At 37.7% G+C, this 13,709-nt stretch overlaps 1 protein-coding gene and 1 pseudogene across 3 annotated transcripts in view; one reads left to right on the top strand and one right to left on the bottom strand.

The window, feature by feature from the left end:
• The window catches only part of PGM2L1 (phosphoglucomutase 2 like 1), a 60,816-nt gene that overhangs the window by 29,588 nt on the left and 17,519 nt on the right, over positions 1 to 13,709 (top strand). For both annotated transcript variants that reach the window (XM_050756176.1, XM_050756177.1), the window contains exons 5-7: positions 396 to 479; positions 9,835 to 10,028; positions 13,429 to 13,618. In XM_050756176.1, coding sequence (XP_050612133.1) covers positions 396 to 479; positions 9,835 to 10,028; positions 13,429 to 13,618 — 468 coding nt within the window. The remainder of the gene's footprint in view (positions 1 to 395; positions 480 to 9,834; positions 10,029 to 13,428; positions 13,619 to 13,709) is intronic.
• LOC126935296 (heterogeneous nuclear ribonucleoprotein A1-like) lies at positions 6,448 to 7,895 on the bottom strand (annotated as a pseudogene). Its single transcript, XR_007719204.1, has 2 exons — positions 6,887 to 7,895; positions 6,448 to 6,577 (listed from the first exon to the last, which is right to left on the bottom strand). The product of XR_007719204.1 is annotated as a heterogeneous nuclear ribonucleoprotein A1-like (transcript).

Below are 13,709 nucleotides of genomic sequence, written 5' to 3'. Positions count from 1 at the left end.
GAACTGAGCAAAGCAAGGACTGCCTGTAGGTATTTAAAAGTGAGCAATAATGAAAACAATACATAGTAAAAATTATGGGTTTTAACTAAAGCCCTACTTAGAGGGAAATGTATAGCCTTAATGAATATATAAGGAAAAAAAAGATTTTAAAATAATGAGTTGGCTTTCGCTTAACATGTTTGTGCTAAAACAGAAGAAATCCAAAAAAGTAAAAGGAAGGAAATCTTATAATAAAGGTATAAGGAAAAATCAAGTAAATAGAAAATAAAGAGTGTATTAACAAAAGCAATATCATACTATAATGCTTTTCCTGTCATTTAATCAAAGTTATTCTCATGTCAAATGTGTAAATAGCTAGGAAGCAAAATGGAACTATGGTGTTATTTATTTTTCAGCCATATGCAGTTCAGAAGCTCAAAGCAGTTGCAGGTGTGATGATTACTGCCTCTCACAACCGCAAGGAAGACAATGGATACAAGGTAAACCTTGGACTCCTGACCTTTGTTTATCTTATAGGTCATCTTTTTTATTCAAATAATATGTGCTGAGTATGTTTTCTATACTGGAGAGCAGAGCTAGACGTTGGGAACAAAAGGTTAAAAACACTGAGGCTGGTCCTCAAAGAATGTGTATCCCTAATGGCATTTATTATTTCTCAATGTGTACGATTACAAAAATCTCTTCTTTAGTTCTTTTATTTCTAATTGTCCTTGATTCCTCTATCCCTTCCTAAATCCATCCTCTCTACCATTTCATAAAGTCACATTGCAGCAAGAACTTGAAAAATGAGTGGGAGTTTTCAACAACAGAGCCAGAGGAATGGTACCTTATCCTCACTCTCCTCTCCCTCTGACTTTCTGCTGGAGCTCCTTGTTGGCCACAGGATTCCACTTGATAGGTCAGCCTCTGTGGCAGAAAGCAGAGTGGAGAAGGGTGAAAAGTGGCTCTGGAGGGGAAATAGAAGAATGCAGCACAGTATTGAACCACCGTTTGGGGCTTCTGAGTGGGTGATAAACCTGCGTTCCTATAGGTAGTTGGATATATAGACTTGTAGCTCAGGGGAGAAATCTGGACTTAAGTTATAGAGTTTTGGGTCACCACACATGTTAGAGCAAAATTAGCACTTGCTATGTTGGAGGAGCTAGAGAACAGAGGGTAGCAGCGGTATGACTGGAATGCAGTGAGCACAGAAAGGGAAGGAATGAAGAAACAAGCAGGAGGCAGATTATGCAGACTTATAAGCTCCAAGGCAAGGGGGTTGGGTTTTATCAAAAGAATAAGAAGCCACTGAAGAACTTTAAGCAGGAAAGTTTATGTTCTAAGGGATCATCTGTCTGCTTCGTGGAGGATGGATTGCAGGGAGAACAATGGAAGCAGGGAAGAGACCAGTTAGGATGCTTTGGTTCAGACAGAAGACAACAATGGTTTAGAATGGTGATTGGTAGAGGACATGGGCAGAGGTAAACATATTCAACCTCTATTTTAGCCACAGCATCTGTAGAACCTGTTAGTAGATTAAATGTTAGGGAAAGGAAGTAATCAAGAATGATTCTTGGTTTTTGTTTGGGTGGGTGGTAATGTTAATTTACAGAGATAAGAGATTGAAGGAGGACCACTCTTAGGTGTATATGTTGTGGGGTAATCAAGAACTCTGTTCTAGATACACTACTTTTGAGGTTCCTGTTAGAGGTGTCTGTTAGAGAGTTCTTGATTCCTCCACAGCATATACACCTAAGAGTGGTCCTCCTTCAGTGCAGTGGTATGATCACTGTAGCCTCAAACTCCTAAACTCAGGGAGTTCTCCAGCCTCAGCCTCTCATGTAGCTGGGGCTACAGGTGTATACCACTTGCCTGCCTTTTTTTTTTCTTCCTCCCTCCGTCCCTTCCTTCTCTCTCTCTTTCTTTCTTTTTTTATTTGTTTATTTTTATTTTTTAAGACAAGGTCTTGCTCTGTCACCAAGGCTGGAGTGCAGTGGCACAATCACAGCTCACTGCAGCCTCAACCTTCCAAGTTCAAGCAATCCTCCTGCCTCAGCCTCCCAACCACAGGCATAAGTCACCATACCCAGCTAATTTTTTTATATTTAGTAGAGACAGGGTCTTGCTATGTTGCCCAGGCTGTGGATCTAGTTTCTTTATGATGAATTCTTATTTATTTGACCCTCCTCACCCCCATCCCCTAAATATAAGTTCGTAGGTAGAGAGACTTAGTCTGCCTTGATATTCATTGCTATTGAACATATTTGGCACATAGTGGACCCTCAAATATTTTTTCTCCTTAATATGTAAGCACAAGGTTAAAAAGTTAAACAGTAAAAAGTATCTGTCCTATCTCTGTCCCCTAGTACCGTTTCTCAGAAGCAAATACTGTTTCCAGTTTTCATTTCTGTTTAGGGATAGTCCACACATATATAAATATATATGTGTTTGTCACTTCCCCGTCTTTTTCCCCATAAATGGTAGGGTACTATATAATAGTGTTCTGTGCCTTGCTGATTTCATACAACAATATGTCTTACAGACTGTCTTTTTCTTTCTCCCTCTCCCTTCCCCTCTTCTTGTTCTATGTGTATGTATGTGTATATATGTATATACATGTATACATACACACATATAGATGTACATATATATACATACATGTGTATATATAGTCAATATGTATATTTTAACCTGTGCTTGCATATTAAGGAAAAAATATATATGTATATGTGTGTGTTTGTATATGTATATATTTGTATATGTGACATTGTATTTTTTGGAGAGCCCGGGAGAGGAGAGGGCTCCTCTGTCAGAGAGTGCAGTGAACTGTGATCACACCACTGCACTCCAGCCTGGACTACAGAGTAAAACTCTGTTTCAAAAAAGAAAAAAATAAAACAAAGATGAATGTAGAAGAATGTTTACTGTGGCACTGTTTATACATAGCAGAAGATCAGAAGCAAATGAAATGTTCATCGATAGAGGATTGATTACATAAATTATGATTCATCTATATAGATTTTTAAAGATGAATGAAGCAGATATACATATGTATGAATGGCATGAATATATACACATATGAATGATATGAATATATATGTGCATGAATATATATGCTTTATTCATAAAATTAATTTCATCTATGCATTTTTTAATGTGACTACTAGAAAATTTTAAATTTTATATGTGGCTTGCATTTGTGGTGCACATACTTCTTTTGGGCACTGCTGATCTGTACGATAGATTTTTAGAGGTGAAACTTTGGAGTTTTTGTGTTTTTGTGTTTGTTTTTTGAGATGGAGCCTCGCTCTGTCACCCAAGCTGGAGTGCAGTGGCACAACCTCGGCTCACTGCAACCTTCGCCTCCAAGGTTCAAGCTATTCTCTTGCCTCAGCCTCCTGGGTAGCTGGTACTACAGGCATGCACCACCACACCTAGCTAATTTTTGTATTTTTAGTAGAGACAGGATTTTGCCATGTTGGCCAGGCTGGTCTTGAACCTCTGGCCTCAAGTGATCCTCCTGCCCCCGCCTCCCAGAATGCTGTGAGCCACTGTGCCTGGCCTAGAGGTGAAACTTTTGGATCAAAGGGAATATGCAAAGAAAGTTTGGCATTCCCTATTCAAGGTGGTCATGCCATTTAATAACCTCATCGACAATATATGAGGGCCTTTATCCTTTATCTTCCATGATTGTATCATCAAAGCTTTTAATCTTTGCCAATCAGATTGGTAGAAATGTTATTTTTAATCTGTACCTGTCTTATGAGTGGAGTTGAGTGTCTTTTCATGTATTTATAAGATATTTGTGTTTCCCTTTCTGAGAAGTCTGTTAAAGGATTGTTTTTTAACAAACTTTATTTTGTAGAGCTGTTTTAGATTCACAGCAAAATTCAGCAGAGGGTTCCGAGATTTCCCATGTACCCACTTGTCCCCACAAATGCATTAACAACATCCGCCACCAGAGTGGTACATTTGATGAGCCTGCATTGACATGTCATTATCACCCAAAGCCCATAGTTTATGTTAGGGTCATTCTTCATTTGTACATTCTTTGGGTTTTGACAAATGAATAATGACATGTATCCACCATTATAGTTTCATACAGAGTATTTCCATTGCCTCCAGAATTCTCCGTGTTGTGCCTGTTCATCCATTTCTCCTCTTTAACCCCTGGCAAACACTGATCTTTTTATTGTCTCCACAGTTTTGCCTTTTCCAGAGTGTCATATTGTTGGAATATACAATATATAGCCTTTTTAGATTGGCTTGTTTCACATAGTAATTCCCTCCATGTCTCTTCATGGCTGGATAGCTCATTTCTTTTTTAGCACAGAAGAAGAATATTCCATTGTCTGGATGTACCACAGTTTATTTCCCCATTCACCTACTGAAGAACATCATAGATTCTTCCAAGTTTTGGCAATTATGAATAAAGCTGCTATAAACATTTGTGTGCACATTTTTGTATGGACATAAGTCTTCATTCCTTTGAGTAAATACCAAGGAGTGTGAGTGCTGAATCATATGACAAGAGTATGTTTAGTTTTGTAAGAAACTGCCAAACTGTCTCTAAAGTGGCTATTTAAATCCCCACCAGCAATGAATGAGAGCTTCTGTTGCTCCACATCCTTGCCAGCATTTGCTATTGTCAGTGTTGTGGATTTTGGCCATTCTAATAGGTGTGCAGTAGTATCTCATTGTTGTTTTAATTTCCATTTTTCTGATGACATACGATGTGAAACATGTTTTCATATGCTTCTTTGCCATCTGTGTATTCTTTCTGGTGAAGTGTCTGTTTTGCTTTCTTATTGTTGAGTTTTAAGAATTCTTTATATATTTTGGATAACAGTCCTTTTTCAGATATATCTTTCGCAAATATTTCTCCCAGTCCGGCTTGTCTTTTTATTCACTTGGCAGTGTCTTTTGCAGAGCAGAAAATTTTATTTTCATTTTAAATCCAGCTTATCAATTCTTTCTTTCATGGATCATGCCTTTGGTGGTGTACCTAAAAATTTATTGCCAGCTGGGCACCGTGGTTCATGCCTGTAATCCCAGCACTTTGGGAGGCCAAGGCGGGTGGATCACCTGAGGTCAGGAGTTTGAGACCAGCCTGGTTAACATGGTGAAACCCCGTCTCTACTAAAAATAAAAAATAAAAAATAAAAAATAAATTAGCTGGGCATGGTGGCAGGCACCTGTAATCCCAGTTACTCGGGAGGCTGAGGCAGCAGAATCGCTTGAACCTGGGAGGCAGAGGTTGCAGTGAGCCGAGACTGTGCCATTGCACTCCAGCCGGGGCAACAAGAGTGAAACTCCATCTGAAAAAAAAAAATAGTTATTGCCAAACCCAAGATCCTCTAGACTTCCTCTCATCATATCTTCTAGGAGTTTTATAGTTTTGCATCTGTTAAACTATTTGCTCATTATTCTTTTGCTGTTTCTTATTGATTTATGGGAACTCTTTCTATGTAAGAAGCAGCTCTTGGCCATCTGTTTTGCAGACATTTCCTCGCGGTCCTCTTGACTTTATTTATGTTATTTTTCCATGCATGATATTATGGTATTTTTCCCATTTGAAAACAAAGTTATTTTGGCATTTTTATTGGTATCATATTTTATTTACTATTAATTTAGAGAGCTTTGATATTTTAATAATTGAGTCTCCCTATTCAAGAATAGGGTGTGTCTTTCTATTCTTTCAAGACTTCTTTTAGATTCTTTAGTAGCATTTTAAACATTTTTTTAAGATAATTAAATCGTTTATTGATTACATATGATAATGGATGAAACACAAGCTTCATTCCCATTTATAATTTTATCTGGTAACATTATTCATTTTAGATATATTGCATAGAATGTGTCAATAATCATTTTTATAACCAATAATTCCATGATTTTGCTTGGGTAATCCCTTTTAATGGTGAAGTTCAGGTCACAACAGTAACTGTAAGTTCAACTACACCAAGGTTTCTGAAGACAACAATTTCTCTACCCAAGCAAGTTGTATATAAACTCCAAATAGAACCTGGCATCACTCTGAAGGAATTCTAACTTCACACTGTTGGGGAAATTTACCAAGATGGCTTCAGAGTAGACTAACTTTACACAGCACATTAAAAAAAAAAGAGACACATTTATTCAGCATCGTGATCAGACTATTACATTTAGCAATCAACAGCATGGTGCAAAAAAAAAAAAAAAAAAATCCATATTAAAACTCTTTGTTGGAATGCTTTGCACTTTCCACAGAACAGGAACTAAAATAACTTGTTATACAATTTGTCAGAAATACAGTCCTCGAGTTTTTTGCCCATACACATGAGTATTTGTCTGAAACATGTCTTCTTTGTCACAGGTAGGCCCCGCCACCACTGTGCTTGGCTGAGTTCACAGATCTGTTGTAACCTGTAGCTTCTCTGTCACTTCTCTGGCTCTCCTCTCCTGCTAAGCTTTGTTTCCTGGCAGTAATTAAAATCTTCTGCCACTGCCAAGCTACTGTTGCTTCTGGAACCACCATAGCCACCTTGGTTTCATAATTAGTAAAGTATTGGCCTCCACCACCACAGAAGCCAGAGCTTCTGTCTCCAAAGTTTCCTCCCTTCGTGGGTCCAATTTTTTTTTTTTTTTTTTTTGAGATGGAGTCTCGCTCTGTTGCCCAGGCTACAGTGTAGTGGTGCAAGTTCAGCTCACTGCAAACTCCGCCTCCCGGGTTCAAGCAGTTCTCCTGCCTCAGCCTCCCAAGTAGCCGGGACTATAGGCGCCCGCCACCACGCCCGGCTAATTTTTGTATTTTTAGTAGAGATGGGGTTTTGTCATGTTGGCCAGGCTGCCCTCGAACTCCTGACCTCAGGTGATCCACCACCTCAGCCGCCCAAAGTGCTGGGATTACAGGCGTGAGCCACCATGCCTGGCCGGGTCCAAAATTTGAAGACTGATTGTTGTAATTGCCAAAGTCATTGTAACTTCCACCACCTCCAAAATTGCTTCCATCATTACCAAATCCGTTATAGCCATCCCCACTGCCACCATATCCACCACCACCATGGCTGCCACCAAAGCCACCACAACCATTGAAGTTTCCTCCACAACCAAAGTTGTCATTCCCACCGAAACCACCTCCACGACCACCACCAAAGTTTCCAGAACCACTTCGACCTCTTTGGCTGGACGAAGCACGAGCCATCTCTTGCTTTGACAGGGCTTTCCTAACTTCACAGTTGTGGCCATTCACAGTATGGTATTTCTGAATGACAGTCTTATCCACGGAGTCATGGTCGTCAAAGGTTACAAAGGCAAAGCCCCTTTTCTTGCCACTGCCTCGGTCAGTCATGATTTCAATCACTTCAATTTTCCCATACTGTTCAAAAAAATCTCTTAGGTGATGTTCTTCGATGCCTTCTTTAATGCCACCAATAAATATATTTTTCACAGTGAAGTGGGCACCTGGTCTTTGAGAATCTTCTCTTGAGACAGCTCTCTTTGGTTCCACGACTCTTCCATCCACCTTGTGTGGCCTTGCATTCATGGCTGCATCCACCTCCTCCACAGTGGCGTATGTGACAAAACAAAGCCCTTGGAGCACTTGGTGTTAGGGTCTCTCATTACCACGCAGTCCGTGAGCATTCTCCATTGCTCAAAATGGCTCCTCAGGCTCTCATCGGTTGTTTCAAAACTCAACTCTCCAAGGAAGAGCTTCCTCGGCTGTTTGGGCTCTTTAGGAGACTCTGACTTAGACATGATGGCAGGGAAGAGAGACTTTAATGATGCTTCCTCAGCAGCGTCCACGGGCAGAAAGGAGTAAGCTGACCTAAACATTTTTTTAAACTAGATTTTTCAGATATTTTTTAACGTTTATTCCTGGATGTATTTTGTTGCATGAATTTTTATGTTACTATATCAGATAGGGATGCTTTCTGGTGCAGATTAAGTAAAACCAGCAAAAGTGGCTTAAGCTGATAGAAGTTCATTTTTCTCACATAACAAAACGTCCAGGGGTAGGTGGCCGCAGGCATGGTTCTGTAGCTCCATGATGTCAGGCCTTGTGTCTTGCAGTTTTTTTGGCCTTACCCTCAAGCATGGTCATCACATGGTGGTTGCTGTACCTCCAGGCATCACGTCCACAGAAAAGCAAGGAGAAGGGGACCGGGAGAAAGAACAGGATTTTTTTTTTTCTTATGTTTTATAAATTTTCACGTGAGCTTTCAGGACTTACGGAGATAATCTTTTTTATGGCTTGAAATGTGGGAGCATCCCTCCAGAACAGTTTTGTTTGTTTTAAGCATTCTGGGTTTTTTGTTTGTTTTAAAAATTCTGCTAGAACCTCAAGGGTTTCACTGACTGGGGACAGTTTCTGTGTTAATTTATTGTTTCTCATCCTAAAATAATTGAAGTACAGACCTTGGATTTGAAAATTTTTTTAATTACCCAGAACCCAAGAAGAGACACGCTTCCTCACAATCTCTATAATAGTGGGCAGGACTTTTTCTATTCTGCATTTTCACTGAGAGTGAAATGCTTCAACAATGCCATTTTTATTTGGGGGTCTCAGTTCCAACTCCATATCTTGCACATGGGCATTACAACCCAAGAACCAGATAAATGGACAGTTCTCAAACCCCAAGTAACCACAATCTCAGTCCCACGGGCTTATCATTCCGCTTTTTAATTCTTTTTCTCTCACTGCCTAGAGTTGTCCCTTTCCTCTTGTGGATTATGCTATGCATTTAAGATAATGTTTTTTCTCTTTTATATAGCATTTTGAAGTGTTTATAGAACACAGATTTTTAGGTCATCTGGTTAACCATATTCTTTGCATAGAGATTAGTACATAGTACAGATTCAAATGTATTCTTCTTTCCTTCATTCAGGATGCAATAGAGGGGATTTGTGTCCTATACATGGTAGAAGTCACCATAGATGTTCTCTAACCTTCCAAATTTGAAATCCTATAAATTAATAGAATTACATTTTCATGCTTTTTTGGTAACTGTTCCTAATGTTTTATTGATCAGGCTATTTGACAAACTGAAACTCATTGAAATTTATATGGATAATTAACATGTTAATTTTTAATAAACTATATTTGGTATGATATAAATTCTACTTTATAATAGAAAGATGACTTTTTTCTGTATCACATAACTACTTTATAATGAGTTAAATAGTATCAAGTTTTAAGGAATATTCTATGGTTTCTTGGATTATCTTTAGTAGATAGTTATAGGTTTAAGAGTATAATTGGACACTATGGCATATGCATATTATAATGTTATCATAATAATTAGGCCTGCTTGCATTTTACTCATATTGTTATTAAGATATACTTCTAAAAGAAAATCATGTATAATCATTTGATTGAAGAGTCCCTGTAGAGTAATTACTATCTGTATCTTTTAATATTTGTTAAATTAGTCCTATGTTGACATTTTTTGCTTGATCAATTTGATATGCTTTTTTTTTTTTTTTTTTTTGAGACGGAGTCTCGCTCTGTAGCCCAGGCTGGAGTGCAGTAGCACAATCTCGGCTCACTGCAAGCTCCGCCTCCCAGGTTCACACTATTCTCCTGCCTCAGCCTCCCGAGTAGCTGAGACTACAGGTGCCCACAACCACGCCTGGCTAATTTTTTGTATTTTTAGTAGAGACGGCGTTTCACCGTGTTAGCCAGGATGGTCTTGATCTCCTGACCTCGTGATCTGCCTGCTTCAGCCTCCCAAAGTGCTGGGATTACAGACGTGAGCCATGACACCCGGCCTCAATTTTATATGCTTTTTAGTAAAGCTGAAGGTCTCTACTATAGGTAAGAAAAGATCTGACAAGCATTTTAAGTGATTATGGTTATATTTACTTATCATCTAGGTTTACTGGGAAACCGGTGCTCAGATCACGTCACCTCATGATAAAGAAATTCTAAAATGTATAGAAGAATGTGTGGAACCCTGGAATGGTTCCTGGAATGATAATTTGGTGGATACCAGCCCGCTGAAGAGAGACCCTCTGCAGGATATTTGCAGGAGATACATGGAAGATCTGAAAAAGATCTGTTTTTACAGGTATCCAAGTGGGAATATCAGATAATACCACTTTAGAATAATGTTAGCAAATGAGGAGAAGAAAAAGTGACACAAAGTGTTGTCTATTTATTAGGCTGGTCTTGAACTCCTGACCTCAGGTGATCCGCCTGCCTCAGCCTCCCAAAGTGCTGGGATTACAGGTGTGAGCCATCATGCCCAGCCTAGAGTTTCTTTCAGGAGTAGTGAGAATGTTCTAAAGTTGATCATAGTCATGGTTGACCAACTCTATGAATGTAGTGACAGCCATTGAATTGCACACTTTAAATGGGTGAATTATATGGTATATGAATTATATCTCAATAAAGTTAAACAAGTTATACTTAAATATATGTATTTCCTCTGTGTTAGATAAGTATATTTCCTTTAAGATTTTATTTTTCCTTAACCATTTCCATATTTCCATAATTATCTCTGTAACTCTTCTGTAAATAGCTAACACTATTGCTAGGAAGAACCCTGGCTGGCTGAGTATATTTTTCCTATCCTACAAAATAATTTTAGCTTTTTCTCAACTTTATTTTAATTTCAAAAATGTACCCTTCAAGCTATCAATTGTTTGCTTCTCCATCTAAAATGATAAGTGGACAGTAATACTAGCTAAATGCTACCAGCTCTAATCACTCTAAAAAGAATTGATTCCTTTTTTATCCTTTCTGTCTTTTCTTATTTATATTTTTGTTTTTTAAAGAGTATATGGGCAAAAGCAAATTAACAAGTGAACTATTTATGAAGCTGAAGGCATAATTACACAGAGAAGAATTATTTCAAGTGACTTTACAGTTATTGACTATACATTTCTAGTGGGATATGTCCTAAGGATAAAGAACTACAAAGAAACCTCAAATTGTATTTGATAGCTGTACTGTTAGTGGTAATATTGATGGTTTTACAGATGTGGATATAAATAAATATATAGATAGACATACTATATATATTATAAAACAAATGGGTAACTATGTTAATGTCACTAGGATCTAAGATTTTAGTTTAAGAGAAGCAAATGTAAAATCAAATAAAATAATTTTAAAATTACAATTTTAAATTTGAATTTGAAATATGTTTTATTTACCTAAAATGCTAAAATACTAGTTCTGTTACTAATAAGGCCTATGCCTACCCCTAAAGCCCAGATTGTGGTTTCTAAATACCATTTCCTAGTAAAAGGAACCACGGCTTATTGGAGAAATTGATTCTCATCAAGGACGGGGGCAGAAAATGTACTAAATGAGCCTGAGATAGCTTTGTTTTCCTTGCCATAAAGCAGGCTAGCTTTCAAAGATACTGGGGTCATATCAAAAGGATCTAGGGGCCAACTTGAAGGGACTCCCACTGACCAAATATTGGATAGTTGGGCATCAAAAAGAATAATCACCTTAATGAATTAAAACATTAAACATAAAAAGCCTGTGACTGTTAGTAATACTAAAAAAGCTCTTTATTGGTCACCTTTGGGATTTGCTGGACTGAAAATCACTCATGCTGAAATTTGATAAATTCTAAATTTTCTTTCTGAAAATTGATAAATGTTTGAAACTTTATCTTAATTTGTTCTGCCTTTTCTATGTGAACTGAATGTTAGGGCTAATCAAATGGTTGATAAAGGATCATTTTTTTAAAAGAAAAATCCAATAAATGCAGAAGGAATAATAGAATTTTCAAAATCACTATGTTGTGACCTCTAATAAATCATGTATCTAAGTAATTCTCATCAAGGGCTGCTAAGACCCATAGGTGAAATGTTGATGGGAAATTTTTTGATGGAAGGATTAGGCTGACACTGGTGAATCTTAGTTTAACAGCATTAAAAGTAGAGTAGAAATTGTGTGCTTCCAGCTGTGAGTCAATAGAAAATACACAGCACCTATTCTTGCCCAAAGAATTGAAACTGAATCTAATGTAACCTCTAAATGCAGCTGCCTATTTACAGAAAAAATAGGATAGAGGAGCATGTTAATACCAAAAGGATGCAGTCTACATACTGGAGATACAGGAACTTCTACAGGACAAATGGTCCAGTTTCTTCAATAAATGACATTCGGGTTGGGGAAGGAAGGGAGGAACATTTATAGATTAAAAGAGACTTGAGAGGCATAGCAATCAAATTATATGGAACCTCGTTCAAGTCCTGCTTCAAGTAAAACAACTGTTAAAAGTATTTTTGAGACACTTGGGGAAAATTTGAACACAGATAGGGTATTAGAGGAAAGAAATTATTGTTGATTTTGTTAAATGTAATAATGATAATATGGTTATGTTTTTAAATACTAAAGCATTTTCATGTAAAGTAATACGTCTTGAATAAATGAGACTAGACTGACAGACTATGGAAACATATTGAAGTGAGGTAATGGTTATATGGTGTTAGATATTCTGTCTTCCTAGGTATATGTTTGAAAATTGTCATAACATTTTATTTTTATTATTTGTCTTATAATAAATTTTATTTTTCATGGGGAATGGTTAGTAAATGGGAAGTTAGGATGTAGAAAGTTTTGCTGTGGAAAAGACCAAAGAAACAGAGTCTAGATGCTAGTGGAAATGATGCCGGCGAGAAAGGATTATCCACGTACTAAAGTTCTCAAGTGAGAATAGATGGGGACCAGAGCAGAAGTAGAGCGGTTGACCTTTGATACAAAGAATGCTTCCTCATTATTATCAGATGGAAGAAGGAAAAAATATGGGTTGTTGGTTTGGTGTGGGGTGATTAGGAAGTTCCCATCAAATGGCTCTGTGTCTCAATGATGTATGAGGTGAAGGGGGAGGAAAGGAATAAGAGAAGAGAAGGTACTAATTAAGTCACCATCTTGGAGAGTAAAAAATAAGCTTTGGGGGTAACAAAGTATGATTGCCTGGCAGCATTGAGTATGCATTCAGAATGAAGCTGTTCAGTCCTTTTGTGAGATTTATTCTAGCAATATTCAACTATTTTGGTGCAAGTCTGGAAAAGGTACACATTTGGGTTCAACAAGGTTTGGGGTATTGGATGGTCAAAGTACCCAGAGTGACATATAAGAAGGTGAGTGTAATTAGGTACCTTGCAATCTACACTGGAAGTGAAGAAACAGGGGGTCTACTGGCATGTGAGAAAGACCAGTTAGGAAGTGATTATGATGGTCTGGTGAGATAAAATACTTATTTAGATGATACTAGCTTAGCTTGTTCAGGGTATTGGCACAGCATATGGAAGGCAGCTGTCCAAGTCAGGAAGTTGAGCCACAAAGGGAGAATACTGGTGAATTAAAACCCTTGATCTTTAAGTTAATACTCTTCATTTGTTGTTTGAGTATCTTAGACCTCTGCTGAAGGCTTTAATCACATTTTTCAGAATTTGATGGTTTAAGATTTGTGATCATGATCTTATGTTGATTTTCCTTTACAGGGAATTAAACTCAAAGACCACCCTGAAATTTGTGCACACATCTTTTCATGGGGTCGGACATGACTACGTGCAGTTGGCTTTTAAAGTGTTTGGTTTTAAGCCTCCAATTCCAGTACCAGAACAAAAAGATCCTGATCCAGACTTTTCTACTGTTAAATGTCCAAATCCTGAAGAAGGAGAATCTGTGCTGGTATTTTTTTTAGTATTTAAATTATTATTAGTTTATTAAACCATCAGAATAGGTAGAACTCATTGACAATTCAAAGATTACTTACAAAAAC

This window comes from Macaca thibetana, chromosome 14 (assembly GCF_024542745.1).
Source record: "Macaca thibetana thibetana isolate TM-01 chromosome 14, ASM2454274v1, whole genome shotgun sequence".
NCBI lineage: Eukaryota > Metazoa > Chordata > Mammalia > Primates > Cercopithecidae > Macaca > Macaca thibetana.
Note: the sequence above shows the minus strand (reverse complement) of the source record. Positions and strands in the feature narration are given on the sequence as shown.